This window comes from Medicago sativa, chromosome 8 (genome assembly GCF_051527215.1).
Source record: "Medicago sativa cultivar Bolivia chromosome 8, Bolivia_mono, whole genome shotgun sequence".
In the NCBI taxonomy this organism is placed as follows: domain Eukaryota; kingdom Viridiplantae; phylum Streptophyta; class Magnoliopsida; order Fabales; family Fabaceae; genus Medicago; species Medicago sativa.
Window position 1 is genome coordinate 77,153,811 of NC_140756.1, and position 13,737 is coordinate 77,167,547.

General features: G+C 33.2%; 1 protein-coding gene across 7 annotated transcripts; it reads right to left on the reverse strand.

The window, feature by feature from the left end:
- Positions 1 to 542: 542 nt before the first annotated feature.
- Positions 543 to 13,700, reverse strand: LOC146901721 (protein MICRORCHIDIA 6-like). Of its 7 annotated transcripts, none has more exons than XM_085732220.1 (20): positions 13,582 to 13,700; positions 12,188 to 12,526; positions 11,842 to 11,916; positions 11,697 to 11,731; positions 10,932 to 11,010; positions 10,698 to 10,787; positions 10,547 to 10,622; positions 9,514 to 9,592; positions 7,342 to 7,470; positions 5,974 to 6,075; positions 5,777 to 5,878; positions 5,540 to 5,692; positions 4,951 to 5,040; positions 2,971 to 3,022; positions 2,756 to 2,867; positions 2,463 to 2,629; positions 2,302 to 2,381; positions 1,718 to 1,797; positions 1,545 to 1,587; positions 543 to 949 (listed from the first exon to the last, which is right to left on the reverse strand). In XM_085732220.1, exons 2-20 carry the CDS (start codon positions 12,516 to 12,518, stop codon positions 860 to 862), a joined length of 1,965 nt encoding a protein of 654 aa, XP_085588346.1. In that variant the 5' UTR covers positions 12,519 to 12,526; positions 13,582 to 13,700; the 3' UTR covers positions 543 to 859. The 7 variants fall into 7 exon arrangements, with proteins under 7 accessions (XP_085588346.1, XP_085588344.1, XP_085588347.1 ...); XM_085732218.1 differs by having other exon boundaries at positions 2,756 to 2,885; XM_085732221.1 differs by having other exon boundaries at positions 13,523 to 13,700.
- Between the last annotated feature and the right edge of the window lie 37 nt (positions 13,701 to 13,737).

A 13,737-nucleotide genomic window follows, 5' to 3' on the forward strand; every position in this document is an offset into this window, starting at 1 on the left:
AACTTTTTCAACAGAGTTTGCTCTTTTCACTAGAATTAGGAATTTAACCTTAGACCTCTTGCATTAGGAATTTAACCTTAGACCTCTTGCTTAATTTTTTTCTCTCTCTAAAATGCGCCTTTTCTTCAAATTTATTTTATGTTTCTACTTATTTATTATTACGAATTCTGCCTTTTTAAGTACCCTACCTAATAATAACCTGATCCAAATCAATCATAAAATAGTTGGATTAGTTTGTTTTGAGTCGGTCATCTAAATTTTATGAAACTGTATCCAACCAAATTTTAGAAACATAAAGCAACCCAAAACGTGTCAATCCATATTTTGTTGAGGGTCATGTTTTCAGTGTCTGAAACAATGTCATATTTACGAGACTAAAAATAGTAAAAGAATTCGATTTATCCCTTATTGTCATCAAATAAGAATTGTGGCGTTTCAATAACCTACCATTTTTCATAATATACCATATAAAGTATAAAATTTCTCAAAGACATGCAAAGGTATATTAGGAATCCCTTTCTTTTTCTTGGAAGAACCAGATGGAAAGCTCAAGCATATTGTTTTGATAATATTTTATACCAGTTTAGGCTAATTTTTCAACATTTACAATTTCGAGCAAATGGAAAAAAGTCAGAAAATGAAACCATAACGACATAATACTATGCTTTAATTGCTCAGTTAGTGTGTATCCAGAGTACTATTTTATACACATACAAAAAAGGCAGGCCTTAGTTGACTTCCATGTACTTACAAAATACCCAGAAACCTTTAAGGGAGCAAGGACTGGACGCGATTAAGCTGTAGCTCATGCAGTCTGGCTTTTATTCTTTAGTTTGAAATCATGCTGTTGGCATATAGTTCAGTCCAGACATTTTAAGTCTATTGCTTCGTCCAAAAGTCTATTATACTCAAGCTTTGCTTCTTCGAGTCTACTCCTAAGCTGGGTCACCTGCACAATCATATCTTTAATTAGTCAAACCTCCAAACGGTATATTTTCATTCTATGCACACTTTCAGAGGATCTAAATATTCAACCGATTCCAACAAATGCATCTACCTATGAGGATACAAATTTAAACCAGATGTCGATCCACTCATGAGTCATGTGACTTTTCATATATCAGGATCATGTGGAGAAAGATAAACACAATAAACATGGTGTGCAGTACACAACAATGTGGGCCTTGTGTATCTCCCTTTTGTCTCTTACATGACAAGATGGTGTAAAACAACTTCCTCGAGATTCCGAATTTAGAAACATCCTTATGTTAGCCTTTCTAAGCTTTTTCTTTAAAAAAAGGTAGGAAAATGAAGAGGGAGTTTTATAATGGCAACATCCCAGCATCCTTATGTTGGCCCCAAACGCATGTCAGAGAAATTGGCAGCACCCTTTCCATTGCTTTCAAACTTAGGTTGGAGAAGCAATCTTTGTGTTACTTATCAGTTCCCCAATATTGGAAAAAGTGTTGCTGCAATCTACTAATCTAAGCAATTGGACTATACAAGGTAATAAAATAACCATTATTTTTCTGTATAACAATTACCTTAAGGTTAAGTTCCTCCTCCACCTTCTCAAATGCAAAACAGCTGTTTCAAAGAAAAAGAGAGGATAAATAAGATATATGACTGAAACCAACTCAAGCAGTTGTATAACAGCATTCCATGGAATTAAGTATCAATGCAGTGACCATGTAATTATAAATATAAATTTACTCACTCGGCATTGAGTTGCTTGTTGAATTCTAGCAAGGTCACAATTTCTTGGTCTACCATCTGGTCTGCAGGAGATACGGTAGTCTACGAAAAAAGCAAGGATGAAGTTGGCAGTAAAATATTTTTCAATGATTTACATTGACAGAGTACGAAGGCCAGGGAATCAAGCATATGAACAGAATTTTTAAATTAGTAGTTACTCTAGAATACTACTTCAAGCAATAAAAAAATTACTAATAGTTTTCTCTTTGCTGAGTCATGACAGTAACATGCAATTCAAGAAAAATTGGATAAGCAAATAGATATCAAAGAATCAGTTAATAATGAAAATATACATTATTAAAACAATTATTGTTTTTTGAGTTGTATAAATGAGAATAATTTGAAAGACATTATGCCTAAAGATAGTCTGCATGAAGAGAAACAAACTATGTTCAGTTTCAACATGCTAAAGTGGGACTCTCAAGAGTCTCGATTCAACATATCCACTCACACTCGGGTTTGGACATCTCAAGTGTGGATTAATGCAGAAGGAATAACAAGGATCACAAAAATTACATGCAGAAAAACTAATAAACAGTTAAACACCTGTATATTCTTTTCCACTGCTTGCCTTTTCATCTCATGATGATCTGTAATTCCACGTGTCTTCCTCTTCGTAAGAGATGCTGAACCACAATGAGAAACCTTTAGTTGGATATGATTAATTTAGCTACCGGTAAATATAATTAGTTTCTCACGCAAATTACTTTGTTCAGATCCATCTTGTGCGTTAGATATTGGTACAGGCGCAGAACAGTTATCCAGTGCAATGGGTTTTTCTGTAACAAGTGTTTTCTTCATCGATGGATTAAGTAGGCCAACAGGATTTCTACACTTCCTTTTCTGATACCCAAGTTTATGACAATAACGATCCCTGCAAAATTTCATCAATGGACTCTGTCAGAAAACAGTGCTTTCAAAATCATCAAATGGAGAGAGTGGGGGGATAAGCAAGAGTAGATATTTTTGCAATCCATGAACACTAGCATAAACACTATACCAGTATTCCCATGTCATATCCTTCAAGCGCAGTTCAAGCTTTTGAAACAGGGAAGTTCTCTCAAAATCTTGCTTATTATGAGTTGGCTGAACATTATCTGCTTGCAACACGCCTGCACAAGAGTTACCATCTTCTTGAAGTCAAATACATTTATAATAAGATTTAGATGTCAAATAGAACTAAATATCATCAGGTAATTTGCAGTTCATTCTTACCAACGATTCCTCTCCCCCTTTTGCCTTTAAAGCTCACAACCGGCCAAAATGGCTGCAAAAACAAAACATAACAATTATGCTCCATTGAAAGAGAATAAGTATATTAAAATGTTTTGAAATGTTATTTGCAGGTCTGATGTGGCAATAAATGCAATTTAACAAACAAGTAATTTCCATTTTAATAAAATGTTGCCAATTTCCACAGGAGATGGAGAATGAACCATCCCCTTCCTCATCCCTTATTCTTTATAGGCATAGTTATAATATATGCTTTCCTAACTCAGTTTATATTTTCCTTGTCGATAAAATATGAACCCAAAAAATATGGAGTAACAAACTTCTTTGGATTAGTTTTCAGCCTAAGAGCAAGCATATTGGTTTCATTAGAATGTACTTTGTACCCTGTTCTATGGTGTCTTTCTACTGACCAAAACACGTTTTTATAGTGACATGCTTATTCTTTAATCTATTTTGAAATAAATTTGTCCTCATGGCCATTTTTTTCCTTGGAACTCTTAACACATAGTTTATACAGCAGTCTCCCTTGACTTAGGGTTACCTTCTCTCTTCTTTGGATCCTTTATTTATGGAAGGTATCTCATCCAACCATTTCTCTTTGAGTCAGGGCTGGCAATGAACCGAACCAACTCAAGAATAGTTCGAGACTCGATTCGATAATTAATTCGTTGAACTCGGTTCGTGAACCAAATGAGTTGAACTTGAGTAAAAAATTAAGATCGTTAAATAAATGAGTTGAACTTGAGCTCCGTATAGTTCGACTCATTTGGTTCATGAGTCGGCTCGATACAACTAAAAGTATATCAAATCACCATAATAAAATTTCAAACTCACAAAAAAAGGAGTATAATTTGAAATTTTTTTTACCACTTCTAAATCAATTATGCTGATTATTACAATTAACAAATAAGCAAAACCTTTACCAGAATAAAAAGATACAACAAATATTATTGTGTATGTAACATTAGGATGGGATAAGAGACAAGAGTAGTCCCACATTCCTCTAAAAAAAAAAAGAGTAGTCCCACATTGAAAATATTAATGGCATTCAACATACATGCATGCAAACGAACAGGAAAAATAAGTCCCACATCAAAAGATTAGTATACAATAAGGAGTGAAACCATCTATAAAACAGTAAAGTGAAGCATGCGAATATGCACAATGGGAATCGATTTTTGTATGCTGTAACTACAGTGTTGCTGCATCTATTACCCATTTATGTGATTTTTAAACCAATTATAAGAGGTTTTGAAGCTATTACTACAATAGTTTTTTTTTTCTTTTTTCTATTGGTTCATTTGATTTGAGCTATCGAGTTGAACCTATCAAGGCGAACCGAGTTGTCCGTGAGCTTCAATCGAGCCGAGTTCGAGTCGAGAAGGAAGTTTGTGACGAACTAGAGTCGAGTTTCGAGCCGGTCTAATTTTTATCGAGTCAAGCCGAGCTTAACTAAGTTTGACTCATTTCCAGCCCTATTTTCGACCCTTAAACAACAAACACCACTAATCTTGTCCCACTAGGTTAGATCAACTATATGGATCAAACAACGCCTTAGTATTCTATCAAAAACTAAAATTCTGGAATTAGATCAAGGTCATTTTCAATGGTTTCACTTGAGGTTTTTTCCTTGATCTTCCACTACTACTCAACTACTTTTTTTTTTGACCAATACTACTCAACTAGTTATCATCTATTTAAGCAACGATTTCATGTTGTGGTCTCTATTGAGCGACAATTATGATTTTTTTTCTTTGTAGAAATTGAGATATATTTAAAGCTTTATTCATCGCTCTATATTTAAAGCTAAATTATAATTAAAAACCAAACATATATTAATTAAGATATCTTTAAAATAAGGAACAAATTTTAACAAAGTCTAAAAATATTTTAAAAAGAAATATCTTATTTTAATTAAAAATCTTCTAAAGATACTTAGGCATATTATTCTCAACAATTTACCAGTATCAGCCGATTTTTGTGATATACATTGAAGCCGTGGATGTCGACTTCAGGAGCTTCCTTAAGAAATCCAATTGTCACAAATATTGCCTGCACAGTTAGCCCATAATGAAAAGACCAAATCAAATTATAGCAAGCACTTATTCCTTGGTTCAAATACTTAGTCCTAAATATTTGAAACACTAACTCCCAATATCAACATTGAATCAAACTTGCATTTAAACATAAAACAACTCATGTGACCCTGTGGTTCAATCCTTGCTGCCCCAATTATTCTAGATAAAAATTAAAATTCCAGTATAAGATAAAATGGAACGGTGCATTCTCCACACTTTTCCAAAAGGCTCTTGCATGAGAGGGCATGTGTGATTAGAAATGAAACCATTCATGCACTTACACCTATCGTCTTAAACTTTTAAGATAATTAGTCATGACAAAGCCTATGTAGCCTGTCAAAAACCAACTCTTTTAAAAGCTTAAACCGTTAGCCTGCCAGGTATAGGCTCATAAATGACTTCATATCTATAACATAACCAAGATGATTTTTCACAGTAAATATAGAAAACAAAATCAATAGTTAGATAAGAACCTCTTCTAAACCACCATTGTGTGGTCTATACTTGACAAAGGCATGATCCGTAAGATCATCTGCTATGTTACGAAACTTCACAACTTGCCCTCGCAATATAATTCTAAAACTGTTTGGCACCCGGTCCCACAAGTACAATATGGACAAGTAATCCTATTGAACATGGGAATGTTATTAGTTTTAGAAAATTCAAACTTTCATGCAGAATTTTTGGATAGTTTTCTAAAGCAAGCATACACGTAAAGAGTAATGAAGTCTGTTAGCAAGATGTTGCTCATTTACTCTCTTCCTGGCTGGAATCGTATCAATCTTCTTGACATCTCCAGCAATAAGGATATCCTGCATCCAAATTATCAGAAGTTACCGATATAATGATGAATTTTATAACAGATGGCAAGCCAAAATCAGTAAAATACAATAACACAAAATATAACCTGAGGATCGGTATCAAAGTCAAGTTCCAAATTCTCATCATCATTGAACCATAAATTGAAGATAATAATTTTAGTACCATGATGATTTTCAATGTCATCAAACTGCCAAAGAGAGAAGAATATTAAAAGAGAATCAATCATAATCTTTGGGTTGAGATGGCAACAAACATTATAAAACAATTTGATATGGTACACTAATTAGTTAACAAGGATTTTAGAAGCAAAAATCTCTAACTTGGTTATGTGATGCATAAATGCATCAAATTCAACCAATAGGTGCAACCGTATTTCCTTTGATTTTATCAAATTCCCAGATCAGATTTCTTAGTAAGGCGTCACTCCTCATCAAAAGCCAAACTTAGTTCTTCCTTCCCAAAACCCACAAATCCCAAAATCCTAATTTCACAACACAAAACCCAACAGAACCCTGAAACCAGATTCTAGTATTTGCAATGCAACCATGTTCTGCCTTTACCCACATTCAGTAACTTCCAAATCTGTAAATCAAAATCACTACTCTTAATGCCCTATTAAAGCAGATAACATTGCAGAAGATCTATCTAGTCTACCTGAAATTAGCAATAGAAAGAGCAACACCCCAAAAATCCAGTAAGTCGATTCACTAAACACCTCCGCAAGTCACCAATGTAAAGCAAATAATTATCCCCTATAAAAGGAACCCTGGCTTTCTACTCTATAATCTGACCAGAACTACTATCTCAAGCAAAAAATAGACAACCATGTAAGTACTACATATGTATAACACAGTATTATACATGTCCCAATATAAGCCCCCTTTCACCAATTCGTAAGAATTAAAAAAAAAAATCGGGTATTAAGGTAATTAAATCTACTTATTCATTTTTAAATCTGACAAAAAAGGTCTATTGAATTTCCAAAATTGGCCTAAAAATTTTGGGACTTATTTTTCTACTTAATTAATGATTGTCTGAATAGGGGTATTTTTGTAAATATCATAATTAATGCATCTGGTAATTCAGAAAAAAGTTTATAAAAAGGGACACAACACAACTTCAAAAGGGGCATATATTTAGGGATTGGCATTCTACAATTATAATTTGCAGTCCGAAGTTCCAACCCTCAAAGAAGCCTAACAAATAGGTTATGGAATAGGATAATGAAATTGAAAGGAAAAAAAAATTAAAGAATATATTACTAGGATAATGAAAAAGAAAAGTCAAAGAAAAAATGGCAAACATTCAAAGTAGCTTATAAGCTCAAGACATACGCAAAAATTATGGTATCTGGAACAACGAAGCTGAAAACTCAAAAGTATAAATCATTCAATATGTTTTGGAAGAACGATCTATAATTAAAATGGATTATGGAAAAAATTCTGAAACTGACTTGTTTCACAATTTCTGCTTCTGATAAAAATGGAGACCAGTCCAGCAACAAGGACATATTAGACTTAAAATGTTCCTGGTGATTTAGTTTTTCCAGGTATCCGGTTGATGTAGTACACTTGTAATTTACCTGAAATCAACATCATTGTATCAATTGGAAATACGAAATACTAGAGTAGAACCTTCATTGTATAAAAGGTTATCATCATAATGAGAATACAAGCAATGTTTAACAACATAATGATGGATGCAGTGGTGACCCTAAGCACGGGCGGGATGGGCCCTAACTTTTTAGGGGCACCAACAAAGTTTTTGCATTGTAGTATTATAAATATTAAAATTAAAACTGAAAAAAAAAAGAGATTGCAATCCAGTTAATTGAAAAATAAGGTGGAACATTAGAGTCTCTCACGCTTGTTAGTATTTGAAACTTTTCATGGCATGGAACACACCAATGAACTTGAGAGAATTTATCTAATTTTTTTTACTAAAAATTCTATGGTTAAAATTTCTCTCAATGCACGTAATTAAACTTTATTATCGTAAATAACCTTTTATGGTTAATTGTTTTCATGTATTATAGATCAAACAATTGACTCACTTAACATAAGCATTAAGTAATATAGAACATGTGAAAATATTTTGTATTTTTGTTTAGAATTGGAAGTCTTAGATCATCATTCTGTAATAAAAGCTTTATGGTGAGAATATCTTGAAAATTGTCTAAATTAGTCCAGCATTATAGATGTCTTAACTGCTCAATCAAAATTAAACTTTATGATATTCAACTCTACAAAGATATTTAATTATTTACCAAATTAATACAAACACTATAGAATAATATTACCTATTTTAATTTACAACCTAATACTGACTATTACTGAGTATGTTACAAGATGAATTAAATAGTCATGCTTTTTTTAACAAATAAATTTTTTTGGTGGTGTCCGGCGTTCGAACCCCACACCTTGCATATATTATGCATTGTCCTTATCAACTGAGCTAAGCTCACGGGGACTACAAATAAATAGTCATACTTAATTGTTATCAAAAACTTATATTTTTTATTTAGAACCTTGATTATGAAAATATTATGACTTTGCAACAAAAATAAAAGGGGAAAAAAAAAGTTGTCATTGTAAGGGAGCTAATTTCTCAATTTGCCCAAAGCATTCAAAATCTTATGACCAGCCCTGGATGGATGACATAACAAGAAAAATATTGGGAATAATATCATAAAAAAAAAAAAAATCTAGGAATAAGACTTGGTGATGTCCACCGTAATGTTTTATCATCTAACTAACAAGTACTCTGCAGCTGGTGAAGGGACAGGCCCCTGGCAAAATAGCCTAGCTTTGTCCTATAGAGTTTTTGTTTTGCCTCGTCAGGCGACAAGACCAGCTTGCCAGGAGAAGATTTTTTGTGATTATGCGTTTTAGTGTTGCTTGACGACATGATCGGCTCGTCGGGTGATGGCGTGTTTCCTGCAATCCTAATTAAGTGATTTACAAGAAAAACCCTATTATTCTTGGATTTTGAAACTTGAGGAGAACGGCTAGAGCATAGTGGAGGCACCAGAAGTTAAAGATTCATCCTTGGAGAAAAGAAAATGAAGATTCAATGGATTCCTACATGTGAATACTAATGGCATCTTTTTCATGCTTATTTCCATGAACATGAGTAGCTTAGTTTCTCAGTCTAGGATTAGATGAACATCCTTGAAACTATCGTGTGATTGAATTCTCGTGAATTAACTAACGATTTTAAGTTAAGCAAACTTAATTGTATTGATAGAGAATTTTAGAGCATGATAGTGAGGTGGAGGGGATTCAAATTAAATCCTAGTTGCTTGTTATAATCGTTAGTTAATTCAACGTTTCACCGGTTCTTCGGCCAGATACCGAGTTTCCAAAAAAAAATGTTTTGCAATTTACTTTTGGTTACTAAAATTATTTCAGCTGTTTACTTTTCGCCTAAGTAAAATTAACTTTGTTGCGCATTATATTTAAACACAATCCATGTGGAGACGATCTTTCTAATCACTATTACTAGGTACGAATTTGTACACTTGTCAAATTATTATCAATATATAGTTGTCATGTAACTTTTTTGGCAATAAAATCAGCATAGCAAAGAAAAAACTGGAAGTATAAAAATGAGAAATATTACTCACCATGGGAACTACAATTCTGTCAAGTTGAGCTCGCATCGATAATGTATAAGACAGAAGTCCAATGCTTTTAGTACATACCCTGATCAACACAGACAAACAGGGTTTTTTTAAGAAAAAGGCAACTTGGGGACAAGAAAGAGAAAATATAGCAAATTGTCTTTTTTGGCCTTAGTTTACATATTGTTGAACCTTCCCATCCGTTCCTTCATGTGAGTAGGTGAAGATAACAATAGAAAGATAGTGACTGAAATAACCAACTAGGTTGTAAACTTGTAATGTTAACCACAATGGAATGATTTTTAGACTGGCTCTTAGAGACAGAAATATCAAATTTGTAATAGTAGATCATGATGTCTCCAAGAAGAAAAATATGTTTGTTTGATTGTGCGCTTGATTTCTTTTTTTTGGAAAACTATTCTAAAAAATAATATTGAAAATATATTTAAAAAAAAAATCCATTTAGTAATATTAATTTGAGAACAGATAAGTTGTTAGAGTGAAGGGTGATGGGGGAAGACACAGTGGTGACCGATACTTAGGTGGCAACTGTAAAGGTCTTATGTGATGGTGCCACACCAGTGAAGGGTGTCAGGGCAGTGCATGAGTAGACACGGTGGATGCTAGGTTATGGTAGCAGCCGTGGTCATCAATATCTTACAATACATGTGAGTTGTCTCTCGATACGTTACAAAAATGAACTCCAATAATACGAATCTCTAGTTTGTGTCTATTTTGAACATGAATCTCATCTTAAATCATGACCCACTTTAATGAATCTTGATTCATTATGATGAACCCTAATTCATTCTAATGAATCATTACCTATTTTCGGTGTTGCAAACAACTTTGTGTTTTTAAAATTGTAACGAAATACACTCTGAGACTCAAGAGTAGTCATTTACGGTTGTTTCAGGCTAAACTTCTGTATCGATATACAAATTAAGGTAGCCACATTATGTCAACATAGTTGGAAACATAATTCATAAACAAAATATAACATAAAGTCATGCGAATTCTGTTTTCAAGCCCTTACATATCATTCACGTGGCAGCTGAAGACAATTGCATCTGCACCCAATCTCATACTACCAGTCTTAAAACCGTTTCCATCTGCAAGACCAGATTGAAAAATAAATATAAAAGAAAATACCAAATACTTAGAATAAGGAATGCCATAGTCCATACACTGTCCAATTGCAAATTCTGAGATCTTATCCGAAAATCCAAAACTCATGCAGCGTTGCATTGCTTCTGGACCCATTCCACTACCATCATCTGGTTGACAGTGTCAGCACAAAATCAAAACAGCTAAAATATATGTATGTACTTATTTAGAAGTAAGAACTTAGAAAGCAGTATGTATCTAATAAGTAATAACCAATGAACTTTTATAATGAATAAGTAGCATAAGCAATATACCTTGAATCAACAATGCTGGACTTCCATCCTTCGGATTTACAATCTTATCGACCTTAACAAAAGTAGCCCCATTATGGATCTACCTTATGAACAAAAGTCAACAATGAAATCCCAAATTAAGAAAATGAAATGCAAAATATTAAATGACAGTTAAGGAATGGCAAAAGCACACAGCAATGAAGGTGATAAACATTAAGATTTAACATCAACACATGCAATAACGATTAAAGAAGAAAATATTTTCTTAGATTTTATATTGGGCTTAAATCATCATTACAAAACTGGCTTGTAAGGTGAGGGCAGCCCAAGCTTTATAAGGACTACATAGGCCATATCTCTAAGCAATGTCGGGACTAAATCCACCCCTTTTACATCCAACACGATAAAGGTGTTAGAGCCTGCGATGAAGGCAACCCAAATGGCGCAATTAGGCAGCTAGGGGGCAGACCACAATGAAGGCAGAATTTCCAACATATTTGAATAAGATGAACGTGACATCAAAGTCTACTTCAAAATGGATCATTTATTTCTATAAAAGATAAATTGCTCTTTGTGGTGCCTGCTTAAATCCAATCCCCTTCCTTAAAAGTCAGATTCTTCCAGTTTTTTGTAGTTCATATATTTTAATTCAATCTATGTAAAAGGAAATGGCAATAAGACAAAAACAAAAAAGAAATAGGCTAGGGAGATAACACAAATCAACAGATAGCATAGTTTATATACTTCAAAACTTTTGCTTTCATAGTTCAACATGTGAAAAATCACCTCATCAACTGCATTATCAAGAAGTTCGGCTATGGCTGCAAACACAAAAATGGAGGTAAATACTAACTCATGATGAGAATCACAAAGGTAAAGCATATAAAAGAATCAGCAGGCAGGATAAGTTTAAAAAGGCCTTTAGACATACCACCAAATACCCACTTATGTGAAGTTGCGTTCGAGTGAAGGAACAAGGGATGGACATGAAGATAGTTTTTTGCATCTGCAGTTCATTTTAAAAATAAATATGCATTATCAAGTCAGAAAGTCAAACACCATTTGAACTACAAGCTACAAGCCACAAGCTTAACACATATCATGTGACATCTAAAAAATATATTAATCCCTATGACAATAAAATGGAAAAGAATTGTAAGTAATCAACAGTCTATGAATATAACCTAGATTAAAAGAACATTGGCAAGGTTACATCACAACCATGGAACATAGTAGTAGTTAAATATATTAATTTGAGAAACTTAATATTGGATTACATTGTGAGCTGACTTTTGAACCAAGTCTGTTATCATAGTTTCCTGCTTTCCAAAACTTTCTACAAAGCGGTGCTGCAGAAATTGGTTGTGGACTGGAAAGGCTAATGTCATCCACCGACAAAAATCCTAACTCCGATGCACATGTAACACTGCGACAAGAACTAAGACCACTGGAAACTATATTTTCTTCCGAAATTTGACTTGAAGAATGACTTTTATGCTTGGTTAGTAGGCGTTTTTTAGTCTCAATTTGGTTTGCACTACAAACAGCTTCAATGTCATCCTCCCCTTCATCGTCACTAGATAAATGCACAATTTCTATAGCTTCCATATCTATACCTGTTTCAGTTTGTTATGTATCACCAAAGCATTTTTTTATTGATATAAGAGTAGAGAGATCAAAACATAAAATATTGTGTAGAGGAAAATCATGAATCTTTAATTTTTTAGCTCTATAGTATAAATAGAGAGCGAGTTACATAAAATTCAAATATACCATTAATTTTAGCATAAGTAACATTATCTCAAATTTAAACAATAGTTAGCAAAAAAAATGAAAACATTCAAAATGACTTAAAAACTCTCAGCAACTAGTTACTACATTTAATTTTTCCCCAAAAAAAAAAAGTTAGTATCATTTAATTCAAACTACGAATATTAAAGCAATTTTCAACTCCTTTGGAAAATAGCATTTTTCAACAAAATCGCATTCCTTCCCCTCCAAAATAGTTGTAGGTTTTGTTTGATATCAATCAAAAAAAAAAAAAATTCATGAACTTCAAAACACCGATAAATTAATAAAATAAAAAATTTCTCGAAAATTTCAAAGTGAATATCAACCTAGAAAGAAACGCAAAGGAAAACGATGTCGAGAACATGTAAAGCAAAGGGAAAAGTAAAAATCTAAAAGTGTATGTTTGGTTATACTTTTGGAAGAGACAAAACTGAAAATTGATTCCGAAGAAATCATAGAATTGATTTTGACATATTTGATTTAAAGTAGATTTTAGCTGAAGCTAAAAATTGTAGCTAAAATTGATTTTTACACACAGATTATTGTTAATGATAGATACTTTACTTTTCTACTAGCTTTTAGCCGGAATCAATTATACATAATCAAAATTAATTTTTCTCTCACCGGATAACCAAACATATGCTAACATGAACAACTGAATGAAACATATATGAGATGAAAATCCACAAAACCTTTACAACTGAAAATGCAAAGCGCGTTTGAAACAAAAATCAAAGTCTACAGTGAAGTTGCATGCGGAAAATTTTAGTTAAATGCATTGACATTGCAGAGAGAAATAACGAAACGATTTTGTGGCGAACCTAAATGGTGTAGTGTAGAAGAGGAAGAAGAAGAGATTGAGTAGACGGAGAAGACGCACCGAGTTGAGAGTGAAGGTGGCAAGCAAGGTTGAAACGGTTTTGACTCAAGTTTCAACTCGTCCTCTCACTCACTGTGCTTGCTTTCTCACAGTACGGTCCTTAACTAACAAGTTATAACAACTAGCCTCGGTTTGTGGTGCACAATATTTATGTGA

What these genes read in the sequence shown, in the direction of transcription:
- LOC146901721 (XM_085732218.1), bottom strand. Translation starts at nt 12,518, where the DNA reads ATGGAAGCTATAGAAATTGTGCATTTATCTAGTGACGATGAAGGGGAG. An exon ending in ACATAAGTGGGTATTTGGTG is followed by an intron (nt 11,732 to 11,841) that starts GTATGTCTAAAG and finishes TTGTGTTTGCAG; the next exon opens with CCATAGCCGAACTTCTTGAT. An exon ending in TCCAGCATTGTTGATTCAAG is followed by an intron (nt 10,788 to 10,931) that starts GTATATTGCTTA and finishes ACTGTCAACCAG; the next exon opens with ATGATGGTAGTGGAATGGGT.